General features: G+C 41.6%; 1 protein-coding gene across 2 annotated transcripts in view; it reads right to left on the reverse strand.

Moving 5' to 3' along the window:
• Nucleotides 1-706: 706 nt before the first annotated feature.
• The window catches only part of LOC122651311 (peptidyl-prolyl cis-trans isomerase CYP59), a 44,748-nt gene continuing 32,513 nt past the window's right edge, over nt 707-12,941 (reverse strand). Inside the window, exons 12-16 of one of the 2 annotated variants that reach the window (XM_043844654.1) lie at nt 12,068-12,108; nt 3,225-3,330; nt 1,861-1,996; nt 865-1,749; nt 707-813 (exon numbers count right to left, since the gene is read on the reverse strand). In XM_043844654.1, the coding sequence (XP_043700589.1) occupies nt 789-813; nt 865-1,749; nt 1,861-1,996; nt 3,225-3,330; nt 12,068-12,108 (1,193 nt within the window). In that variant the 3' untranslated portion in view covers nt 707-788. Of the gene's footprint in view, nt 1,750-1,860; nt 1,997-3,224; nt 3,331-12,067; nt 12,109-12,941 lie in introns of both variants that reach the window. The other variant, XM_043844653.1, reaches the window with a different exon arrangement.

Below are 12,941 nucleotides of genomic sequence, written 5' to 3' on the forward strand. Positions count from 1 at the left end.
ACCGACTGTAAATTGAGAGGATAAAAATCCGGAGAGAGGATTACCTACGAGACTACGACAAATATGTGTGGAGGAATTTTAACGACATCAAAACCTAATCCCAAATGATAAAATCGATCAAAACTTAGTTAATTGAACCGAATTGATCTTTATTGGATTGGTTTTGGATGGAGGAATGATAGTATTGGGATCAATTGAAAACTGTGTGGCATCAAACTGACCGATTTCCAAATTGAATACCGAACAAAAAAAAAAAATCATTGAGTATGAAGTTATGAATATATGAATTGATTATCCATTGACAAAATGACTACTAGTGATTTCTTTTCTTTCCAACTCATGCACATGCAGCTAAGAACCTTTATATGCGATATTAACACTAAATATTTTTGTGACATAGATGTTGATCGATACACATGTAACCTATGGGCATCGACCAAAGCTTCACCTCCACTAGGTAGTCAATATTAGATAATCTCATTAGTCTATTTCATCATGTTTAGATTTGAATGGAAAGAAATTCATAAAAGATACTAAAAAAATAATAGTAATAAAAAAAGGGAACACTAAAAGAAGTTCAGAAGATTTAAAATGAAAAATCCAAAACAGCCAAATAACCAATGCCCTGGGTTGCCTCCACTCTGTTTAGTTTTTACCCTTTTCTGAGACTCTTTTTTTGGAAGGGGGAGGGGGGGGGGGGATTGGTATACAAATTTCATTCCTTGATTGGAGCAAGAGACGGATTCCCATCTGTATGGCAACGAAACAAGATTAACCAGCTCATGCAATCATCTCCTGTCATCTCGATGCCTTCTATCCATGTGACGGTCATTTTTTATATCATGATCATTGCAAATATTTCTTTTATATTCTCGCTCGTCCCTCCTCTCTCCATGGCCATCCCTATCGATATTTCTCTTTTTATAATCACGCTCATCCCTCCTGTCTCCACGGCCATCTCTATTGGTACTTCTCTTTGTATAATCTCGATCATCCTTGCTGTCTCGCTGATCGTTCCTTTCTTCATGATCATCTCCATCTGCACTTCTTTTCCTATAATCTTGCACATCCCTCCTGTCTCCACGGCCATCTCTATTGGTACTTCTCTTTGTATAATCTCGATCATCCTTGCTGTCTCGCTGATCGTTCCTTTCTTCATGATCACCTCCATCTGCACTTCTTTTCCTATAATCTTGCACATCCCTCCTGTCTCCACGGCCATCTCTATTGGTACTTCTCTTTGTATAATCTCGATCATCCTTGCTGTCTTGCTGATCGTTCCTTTTTTCACGATCATCTCCATCTGCACTTTTTTTCCTATAATCTTGCACTCTCCTGTCTCCATGGCCATCTCTATTGTAACTTCTCTTTGTATAATCTCGATCATCCTTGCTGTCTCGCTGATCGTCCTTTTCTTCACGATCATCTCCATCTGCACTTCTTTTCCTATAATCTCGCTCATCCCTCCTGTCTCCACGGCTTTCATGTCCCTTGTAATTTTCTCTCTCTCTGTGCTTCTCCGTCTCTGACCTATCTCGATGATATTCCACATCTTTTCTTCCGAAGTCTCTACTTTCTTTACTATCCCGCTTCCTCTCATCCTCTATGTACCGTCTACTTTTGTCATCATGCCAATGCCCATCTTTCTTTTCACGATCTCTATGCCTTTGGTCTTCTGGTTTAAACTCTTGCTGCAACTTGAGCTGTTCTGAATTTGGTGGAGCATCCCCGTCAAATACCATATCATATCTACAACAGATGTTTCAGCCAAATTAGAGGGATGGACAGATAGATTGATGCTGATGAATATAGGCACAATAATACAACAGGATGCATAATATACAAAGGGAAGCTATGCACCTTGCAGTATCTGTTCCTCCTCGCTGAGTGTTCTCATCTTTCAATGTGTATTTTGAAGGTAGCTGCTTGGTACCATTTCCTTCTGTGCAATCCTTGGAAATGTGATCAAGAGCACCACATTTGAAGCAACCACTTCCTATCCAAGAGAAAAAGATTACAAAAGATCAATTAAACCTTCAAACAGAAAGTTTCAAGTTATCAAAACAGTATGGAAAGGGGGCAGACAAAAAAGAGCCCTAGGAGAAGGAAATCTACAAGACCCTGTCCAGCAACATAAGCCTTAAGTGGGAATTGAAGTGGCAACCGGGATTAAGAATGCGCACACAAGACTTTGAGCTCTTCTTTGCCTCATTTAATTTACTTTTCCCTAATTTCATCTTTCTTCGCATTTCATCAATATATCTAATAGTCATATTTGCTAATTATCTTGCTCTTTTACGATCCTAATGACCACCGTCTTATTTATTCAGTTGTATTTAAGCACTTCATGACTCTGTGGCAAACAGCGCATTCATTAATCATTAGCTTCTTAACAAACTTGACACAAGGTGTCAATTGCCAGTGAGGACCTGAACCACCTTATTTTGCAATGCCAATTCTCACAGATTTGGTCCTCTATTCTTCACTCATTGAAGATCTAAAGCAGGGTGTGTGGCATTTCATTGCAGGAGGTAAATGACACCTGTGCCAATTTTAAAGGGTTGGGTAGCCAAATTTTCATCCTAGCGGGCGAGGTGATATCCCTGGATCCCCAGGTATGTGTGTGTCAGTGTCAATATGGATGGCTCCCTCATGTGAAGGGAGGACGACTTGGATATATTGCAGGATACGGAGAGTTGCATGTGGTTCTTGCTATTGCACAGGGCGCTTCGCCCGCCTCCGTCCTAGCACATCAATGCTTTCCTATTAGGAGGGATCTAGACAAAGCATGGCGAGAGAGGCCATTGACATTATAAAAATGGGTTGAGTTGCTGGCCCTGGCCCTTGCGGTGGCTCCTTGATTCTACTCAGCATGAATCTGTTTTTATGGGGTCTGTGTTGAATGCCTGTTTGTATGACATCTGTTGGCAATACCAAGAAGTTTGAACTACAGTCGACAACAAATAAAAACAAAATAAACATATGCACAAAAAAAAAAAAAAAAAAAAAAAAAAAAACAGAAAATTATATTGTGCATAACATTGGGTCACTGATTTTGTAACATACCATCAAGCAAACTACATCATGATATAGAGAAGATAAACATGGCTGAACCTAAGAAAATAAAAAAGAAATGCTCTTAAGGCATCAATGAATTACACATGGATAATTGAGCAAGATTATAATAGCAGCAATGAAAATGACAAGTAGACTCCAACTGTTACCTTTACCCATTTGATTCTCTTTCCGCCTGTATTGGGACCACAATCTAGCAACACTCTGACTGAAATCCACATGTATCCTTCGATCATCGATCAATGCATTATCCATCTACAATAATAAAGTTATAAGATATACCAAACTAAACAAAACAAGTTTATCACCATGACTAAACTATCAAATGGAAATTGCAACAGAAATCAGGCAATATAGCTCTCCCTTGCAGTTAGAACTTATAGTTTCCCTCATGGATCAAAATGCTCCCAATAATCTCAATACATTTATCCATGTCACTGTACATGCACTCTTTTGAGGGAGAGGTTGAGCGAACAAATATAGAACCCATCGATATCCGAAAAGGGGGATATATCTCTCAAACATCATCATCAAGGATAGTGATAATTGGTCACTCAATTCAATTAAATAGTCATTGCCCCAGTGATAAATAACTTGATAGTTCACAATTCACAATTGGAAAATATAAGTAAGATAGTAAGCCCATGATTGCAAAGGGTTCTCTATACCAACCAGTCCAGAGATGCATCTCTAGACTGGCCCCTTTGAGTGCATTTATCCCCTACATGGAAGCTTAGTTGGCAGTTGGCACCCAAAATTTGTATACAGCTTGTTCACATCACCATAACTCATTTGGTAAATTTTGGCTCAAAAGCATTTAACTGAGACAAATTCAACAGCTCAATTTTGGTTGAAATTTGGATGGCTAGAGAAAGAGTTCAATATATGGTGTGTCATATTATTCGTTTTGGCTTTGAATTTGACAGATGACTAATCCAAATGGTCCTCCTATCCAACAGATAGAATTGCCAAATCAGCTTGCCATTGATTTAATGGCTAAAAATACTAGAGCATAAAACTAACAAGATGGTGGGGCCATGTGTTTTAGATTGGGAAAAAAATTTGACATGTTGACAGTTCAAAGAGTGCTCATGCTATCCACTGCTCGGATTGGCCACATCAGCTCATTACATGGCAGAACAAAGACATACACACCAGAGACACCTCTTTAGAGAGGCAGTTTAAAATATATATTCCTGATCCATAATTAGATGGGAGGGTAAAACTTGTATAAACTACTGATTATCCATAATTGAGGTGCCCTCTGCCCTCTCGCTTTAACGGTCGACTCTGCACAGAGAGACCTCCGGCAGGACCAGAGAGCCCCTCGCTCTCTCGTTCTCTCTCAGGTTTCTGGCATGGAACCCTGTTCCTTGGAGGAGGGTCGGTAGTTGGATCTCAGCGGAGATCTGATTCTGGAGATTTGCAGACCTGTTGTTGTGTTTCGGTTCAAACTGTAGAATCGGCTGGAAAACCTTCGCTAAAGAGATATTTGAAGTTATTGTGTTTGAAAGACAGGCCTGGACTTGCAAACGGTGGTCTCCGATATCCCATCCCTTTAACGGCTAGTCCACACACAAAGCACTTGGACTAGTGAACGATGGTCTGAGCAACCTGGTTTTTCGGTGGAGCTCGATTGTGAAGATCCTTGGCGGTAAGGATTCAACCGGGTAGTTAACACCCACACCATCTACCCTACTCAGGACCCATAAAACAACTCTCTTCCCCAGACACAGTTCTCTAACACACCCACACCACCTCCAACTATCTCTCTCCCACCTCTCCATACCTAACTCCCTTCTTTAACTCTGCCAATCTTTCCCACCCACGATTTTCTCTGTCCCACTCACACTCTCACAGAACACCGACTCACCCCCTCTCCTTTCCCTGAAATACCAACCCTACCCCCGACTTTCTCGCACCTCACCCTCTCACCCTTCCCTGATTATCTCAACTCCACCCCCGACTCTCTCTAACTACAATTTCGCCTCCCACCCTAGATTCGATCTACCACCCACTTCCCCCAACCCCTAAATCTCTCTTACTTACCTATCCATACCTGACACCCACCTCAACCTCAATCCCACCATTCTCCCCCAATAATTTCTCCCCACCATTTTTGACTATCTCTGATTCCCCTCTCTTGGACATATCACATCACCCACCCTTCCGATTCTCCCACACCATTCCCAATTCTATCCACCCTTCCACTGATTCCCTCACATTAACCACTTGTCTCCATTGACGCCATGGCGTCCAGGCTCTTTGGTCGCCTAGGCGGGTGCCTTGCTGCCATGGCAGTGTCGCCTTGATTTTTACCCTCTAAACCGCCATGTTCACCTTCCCGCCTTGATAACTATGCATGTCTCTGAGTTTCCAGGTACCTCCCCCTAACGCCCGACCACCTTCCCTCTTGCCCGCATCTCAGCTTATCTCTCTCACTATCCCAACCACCGAAGCCCAGTTGTGCTCTTGATCCACCCTTGACCTTGGTGAACCGCAATGAAGGTTTCTTGAGCATAGCACCATAGCTTCAAGGTCCAGTGGAACTATTTGTTGAGATGTGTTACCCAATATTATAAGGGTACTTTTGGTATTTTATTTATGCTTTATTTATGTACTTTTGAACAAGGGTAGAGTTGTAATTTGGGCTGTGACACTGTTCACGTGAACAGTGTCGTGAACAGTGTTTCCTTTTTGTAATCTCTTTTATTATTATTATTATAAATAGAGAGCTTGACTGATCTCATTGATCATTCAAGCATTCTCAGAATTCAGGTTTTGATAACATGGTATCAGAGCAGCTTCTCTGATCTAGGGTTTTCAAAACTCTCCCCTCTCCATCGATTCTTTCTCTTCCCTTCTTTTCATTGACTTCCTCTCTCTCTCTCCTTTCTCTTTGCTTGGTTCTCTCAACCCTTCAAGGGCAGCACTAATGAGGTGATCCAATTATGGTTCGAGTGCTGCCCTCCAATCCACCTCAATTTTAATGCCCTAAAAGTTGATCGATAGCTGCTGCAATTATCTCTTTGCGATTTGGACTGCTTCAACCTTTTTTTGGAAATCGATCTCACAACTCTTGGAAGATCGATTACTTCTTTTGGAGCATCATTGGCAGGGCTTCAGACAACATCTATCATACTTGGATTATTATCAATTGAAGACCTCAAAGCTTCAGCCCCTTTTTTTCCCTTCTTATCGATCTCAACTGTCAGGGTTTTGTAAAACCCTGACACATTATCGATTTGGAATTTTTGGGCTGCTGTTTGGGGAGTTTTTTTGTGGGTTAATTCCCTACTCATACTGCTGCAATCGACCACTGTTTCACACCAATTAGTGCAGTTTTTTCCTGCAGATCAGAATTTTAGAATTCATAATCGATTTCAGCCTAGCAAGGTTTTTTTGAAGATCAGTTTTTTTTTGTTCACCTCAAGGTTCGACATCTGTCTAGCTGTCCTAAGGGTGACTAAGAGATAACCTCGGCTACTTCTGGAGGAGATCAGACTAGGAATGACTTCCTTCCTTATGCTGCAGCCATCAAGCTTGATGGTACCAACTACCTAATTTGGGCCAGATCTTATCCCTGACTGTGGCTGGTAGGGGACTCACTGGCCATCTTACTGGTACCACCAAACAGCCCACTGAAGAAGGTGCTGCCCGTACTAAATGGGCTGCCAATGATGCAATGGTGATGTCCTTTGTTCTGAACTCCATGACAACTGACCTCTCTAGTCAGTATCTTCTCCTTGACACTGCTACTCAGATATGGACTGCTGTCAAGGGTACTTATGGTCGTTCAGGGAGTGGTGCTCAGATTTATGAGATCAGGAAAACTCTTCAAAACACTACTCAGAAGGAGATGACAATCACTAAGTATTATGCTGCCCTCAAGTGCTTATGGCAACAGCTAGATCACTATGCTAGGTTTCAGCCTACTACTGCTGCGGATATTACTGCCACCACACATATGTAGATCAGTTTCGGGTCTATGACTTTCTGGCTGGACTTAATGATGAGTATGATCCTATTCGGGTGCAGGTTCTTGGACGGGTTCCTTTCCCCACTTTGGAGGAAACTTTTTCCTATGTCCACAGTGAAGAGACAAGGAGGGCTGCTATGATGATTACTCCTAAGGTTGAAAGATCAGCCTTACAAACTGCTGATTCCACTATTGATACTTCTGCTGATACTGTTGCTGCTAATACTACTGCTAAAGAGCCTGTGAAGTGTGACCATTGCCACAAACCCTATCACACTAAGGCTCAGTGTTGGAACCTTCATGGGAAGCCTGCTGATTTTGAGAGCAAAAGAGGTCGTGCTAAGTCTAAAAACAAAGCCAATCACACCGAAAGTGTAGCTCCAGCCCCACTACCTGACATCGGTTTCTCCCGGGAAGAACTTCAAGTTCTCCGGCCCGTTGACTTCATCCTGTTGCCTCTACTACATCTGCGCCAATTCAGGTTCCTTCTTTACCCATGCAGTATTTCCTTTGTTGGTCACTCGTGCATCGTAGTTTCCACTCCTTGGATTATAGACTCAAGCTACCGATCACATGACAGTTCCTCCGATTTTTAACACTTACTTTTCTGCTTCTGGTAAGGACAAAGTTAAGATTGCTGATGGGTCCCTCTCCTCCATATCCGGGAAAGGATCCATTAGTTGTTCCCCTTCTTTGACATTATCTTCTGTGTTGCATATTCCCAAGTTTACCACTAACCTTCTCTCCATTAGTAGTATCACCAAATCTTTGAACTGTAAAGTGACCTTCTTTCCTACTCATTGTGTTTTTTAGGAACTGGACTCGGGGAAGACGATTGGATCGGGTAAAGTACATGGCGGATTGTACCTGCTTGATGGAGATCCTACATCTACGCAGGCATTACCTTCTAGGCTGTTCCCCAGCATCATTCTCTTCTGAATTACACATATGGCACTCTAGACTAGGACATCCCCCTTTAGGTACCCTATCTACTTTATTTCCAGCATTAAGTACTTCATGTAATAAAGAAGATTTTTTTTGTGAGCATTGTGTCTTGGCCAAACAGACACGTTCAAATTATCCAACTTCTAATAAAAGATCATCTTCTTTATTTCATGTTGTTCATTCTGATGTGTGGGGTCCTAGTCGAAAAGTTTCACTTTCGGGTCATCGGTGGTATGTCACCTTTATTGATTGCTATTCCAGGTTCACTTGGGTCTATCTTATGCACAATAAAAGTGAGGTTTTTTCTTGTTTTCAGCACTTTCACAAGCTGGTTCAAACTCAATTTAATGCCACTGTTCAGACTTTAAGGAGTGATAATGGGAGAGAGTATATGGCAGGTCAATTCCAAAAATACTTGGCTGCCCATGGCATCCTCCATCGACCGATTGTGTGGATACTCCGCCCAAAATGGTGTGGCTGAGAGGAAGAATCGCCACCTCTTGGAGGTAGCTCGTGCTCTTCCTGTTTGCCCGTAATGTCCCTTCCGTTTATTGGGGATGCTTGTTCTTCGCAACCTATTTAATTAATAGGCTGCCCCTCGGGTCCTTAACTCTAGACCCCGTTGAGCTATTACTTGGCTCTTCCTCCTTTGTTGTTCCCCCTAAGGTTTTTGGTTGCATTTGCTATGCCAGGGATACAAGGTCCCCGGGCAAACTTGACCCACGTAGTCTTCGGTGTATTTTCTTAAGGTACTCTGCCACACAGAAGGGGTACAAGTGCTATCACCCTCCATCCCGCCTGACTTTTGTCAGCATGGATGTTGTGTTTCATGAGAGTATCTCCTACTATGTGTCCCCACATCTTCAAGGGGTGAGTATTAGCGAAGATGTGTTGACTTTAGACTCCCCACCTCCACTCCAGTTGGTTCATGATGAGGCTAAATCTATTCAGCCTACTTCGCTCGTTCAGCCTCCTTCTAGTCCTCCTCCTCCTCCCCCTGAGTCAGGGGGAGAGGTTCCTGTACAAGGGGAGCAAACCACACCAGCCCAGACTCCTGTCCAGAGGGCCATTAGTGAATTTCAGGGTATGATTGATGCTAGCAAAATGAAGACCTATGCAAAGGAACATAAGCAGGTTCAATCAACTGTTGCTCCCGTACCCATCCAGTTGCCGAACCTGGATCCAGAACCTGCCTCTCCACCAGGTAATATTCCTTCTCTTGAGTTGCCTATTGCCCTTCGCAAAGGTGTCAGAACTTGCACTCAACATCCCATATCTCATGTTGTGTCTTATGACTCCCTTTCCCCATCATTTCATGCTTTTATTTCTTCTCTTTCTTCTGTTCGTGTTCCTAACAATTGGCAGGAAGCTCTATCAGATGGAAAGTGGAAGGCAGCCATAATGGAAGAAATGGAAGCTTTGAAAAAAAATAACACATGGGAGCTAGTGGTTCTTCCACCTGGGAAGAAAACCGTTGGATGTAGGTGGGTGTTTGTGGTGAAACAGAAGGTGGATGGCACTGTGGATAGGTATAAGGCACGACTCGTGGCCAAGGGTTTCACTCAAACATACGGCATTGATTACCAGGAGACCTTTGCACCTGTTGCAAAGCTGAATACAGTTCGTGTGTTGTTATCATGTGCTGTCAACCTTGGTTGGGATTTGCAGCAGCTAGATGTTAAAAATGCCTTCCTAAATGGAGCACTGGAGGAGGAGGTATATATGGACATTCCACCAGGGTTCTCTTGTGACAAAAATAAAGGAAAAGTGTGCCGGCTAAAGCGTGCATTGTATGGGCTGAAACAGTCACCCCGAGCTTGGTTTGGTCGATTCCACAAGGCCATGATTTCTGTGGCCTATAAACAGAGTAATGCTGATCACACACTCTTTATTAAGAGGGTTGGTGAAAAACTCACTGTTCTTATAGTCTACGTGGATGACATAGTGGTTACTGGCAATGATGGTGATGATATCAGACAGTTGAAGACCTTCCTCGGCCAGGAGTTTGAGATCAAGGATCTAGGGAAGTTAAGATACTTTCTTGGGATTGAAGTGGCCAGATCTTCAAAAGGCATATTTCTCTCCCAAAGAAAGTATGTCCTAGACTTGTTGGCTGAAACAGGTTTGCTAGGCTGCCACCCTTTGGATACTCCTATGGATCCCACTGTTTGTCTCAAGGAAAATGAGGGTGAGCCTGTAGATAAAGGCTGTTACCAAAGGCTTGTAGGGAAGCTGATTTACCTTTCACAAACTCGTCCAGACATTGTTGTTGCTGTGAGTGTTGTGAGTCAATTTATGCATAATCCCTACACTTCACATATGGAGGCTGTTCTTCGCATTCTACACTATTTGAAGTCAGCTCCTGGAAAAGGCATTCTTTTGTCTTCACATGGTCACCTACGGATAGAAGCATACACCGATGCTGATTGGGCTGGTTCTGCAGATCGAAAATCTATTTCTGGGTATTGCTCCTTTGTAGGTGGAAATCTTGTCACTTGGCGTAGCAAGAAGCAAAATGTAGTTGCTCGTTCTAGTGCCGAAGCTGAATTTAGAGCTATGGCACAAGGGATTTGTGAGTTACTTTGGCTTAAAGGTCTGCTACACGATCTGAGTATTCCTATTCGCCTTCCTATGATGCTATATTGTGATAACAAGGCTGCAATTAGCATAGCACACAACCCGGTACAGCATGACCGTACCAAGCATGTTGAAGTGGATAGGCATTTCATCAAGGAGAAATTAGAAGATGGACAGATTTGTATTCCCTTTGTGACTTCTTCTGATCAGCTTGCTGATGTCTTCACCAAGGGACTGCCTGGAAAGTTGTTTTATCCTAGCCTAGTCAAGTTGGGTATGTGTGATATCTATGCCCCAACTTGAGGGGGAGTGTTGAGATGTGTTACCCACTTACCCAATATTATAAGGGTACTTTTGGTATTTTATTTATGCTTTATTTATGTACTTTTGAACAAGGGTAGAGTTGTAATTTGGGCTGTGACACTGTTCACGTGAACAGTGTCGTGAACAGTGCCATGAACAGTGTTTCCTTTTTGTAATCTCTTTTATTATTATTATTATAAATAGAGAGCTTGACTGATCTCATTGATCATTCAAGCATTCTCAGAATTCAGGTTTTGATAACACTAATCTTTCAGGTGAGTCGGCGGCCTAAAGTAAGTTTCATTGCTCATATGTGCTCACTGGGTTATCTTAATCTTCTCAGAAGATAATCAAGAGCACAGTTGTAAAGGCATCACCTAGGCAACGCCTAGGCGTCCACACGCCCTTTGCGCCTTGTTGGTTTCACCTTGTTTTTTGTCCCCCCTGCAACGCCTAGGGTCGCCTAGATGCCGTGACAACTATGATCATGAGACCCTCAAAGATTTCTCAGATTGTCAAGGATGCTCAAGCACTCTCTCCCACCAGGCCCTATAATTCTCTGTCGTCTCCCTTCGCCCCTCAAAAATTTCTTTCCTTGACTAAGAAATTGTTTATTTTACATTAATGATGTCAAATTTGCTTTTAACTGTTTAATTTTATTATGTAGTAAATTAAAATAACCAATACTGCACCTCATTGATAAGAGTACATGGAACACTGTCATGTGTACCAATACTGCTTCCATACTTTACTAAGTTCTGCAATCTAAGGGTTAACCCATTATTCAATTGATCACAACTATAACTCCAAGATAAAATCAGCCGGACCTTCATATAGGTTGAACCTAACCGACTTGATTTTGGGCTGAAAAGAAATCATTCAGGGACCACCAAACAATAACTTGCAATCTCTTGAATATGGACCCTGTGCAGAATGCAGTTGGCAAAGAAAAGAATTACTTCTCATCAAACGTATCCTATGAAAATTAATACCTGGCAGCTCTACAGTTTTTCCTTTTTTGGGTTTGTTTGGTTTTTAAAATCCATATTTTTTCTGCACTGGAAAGACAGACACATGCAAATGAACCAGATAATTACTAAATATATGAATGTGAAAAGGATGTAGAGTGCATACAGGCAAAGTAGAATTCAGAAACTAACGAACCAAAAAATAATCATCTAGTATTACCTTAAAGTATGCTTCTTCGCAAGCCTCTTTGGTCTCGAACTCTGGCAAGAAAGAATATTACAAAAAAATTGTTATCAAATTCAGCCAATAGAACTTTGACATAGACCAAAATCAAATGAATATCACAAATATTAGCTTTCCCTAGATACGCAGAAAAAAATATAGGTCAAGGGAAAAAGAATGGAAAATGAGAAAACAAAACGAGTGCAATATTCTTAAAGCTGTTGACCATGACAACATTCTAGAAAAATGCCTCAAAGCTAAAGTCTCACTATACATCCAAGAGGCTTGCACATTTAAACAAGTATTCACATGGTCTTCAGAGTAAACCATACTACCGAATGGAAGCTAACACAGAAACAAACTTGAAGCAAGGTCTTATAATCTGAAAAAAGAAAAAAACACAAAAGAAAATAATTATAACCAGAGAAGTGGAATATGAAACAAGCTTTGCTGGAGAAATTGTGAACTGATGGTTAGAACATCCTGTAGTGCTCCTTTTATAGGCCACAATATTGGCTATATCTGCTACTTAACTGAAAGAGACTTTTCACTACTAAATTGCATACTCAATATCATAAAATGAAAAAGCAAAAGACATATAAAACCTAAAATTCTAAGACCCAAATTTAAGAATCTAAACAGCAGAATTCATGGTTGAAATAGGAGTGATTTGCAGCTTCGGGTATGAGTTTTTAAACCAGAAACTGGAATTGGATTTAAGGAAATATCAAAAGTCACTATCTATTCAGGCCTAGGACTAAAAGAACCAATTTTGAAGAACAAACAAGAAATGTGATTCGGCTGCTATCTCGGAAACCTACACACTTTTTTCTAGCATTCTCAGACTGATATCTTTTCTCCATATTTCAAC

This window comes from Telopea speciosissima, chromosome 2 (assembly GCF_018873765.1).
Source record: "Telopea speciosissima isolate NSW1024214 ecotype Mountain lineage chromosome 2, Tspe_v1, whole genome shotgun sequence".
Lineage (NCBI taxonomy): Eukaryota > Viridiplantae > Streptophyta > Magnoliopsida > Proteales > Proteaceae > Telopea > Telopea speciosissima.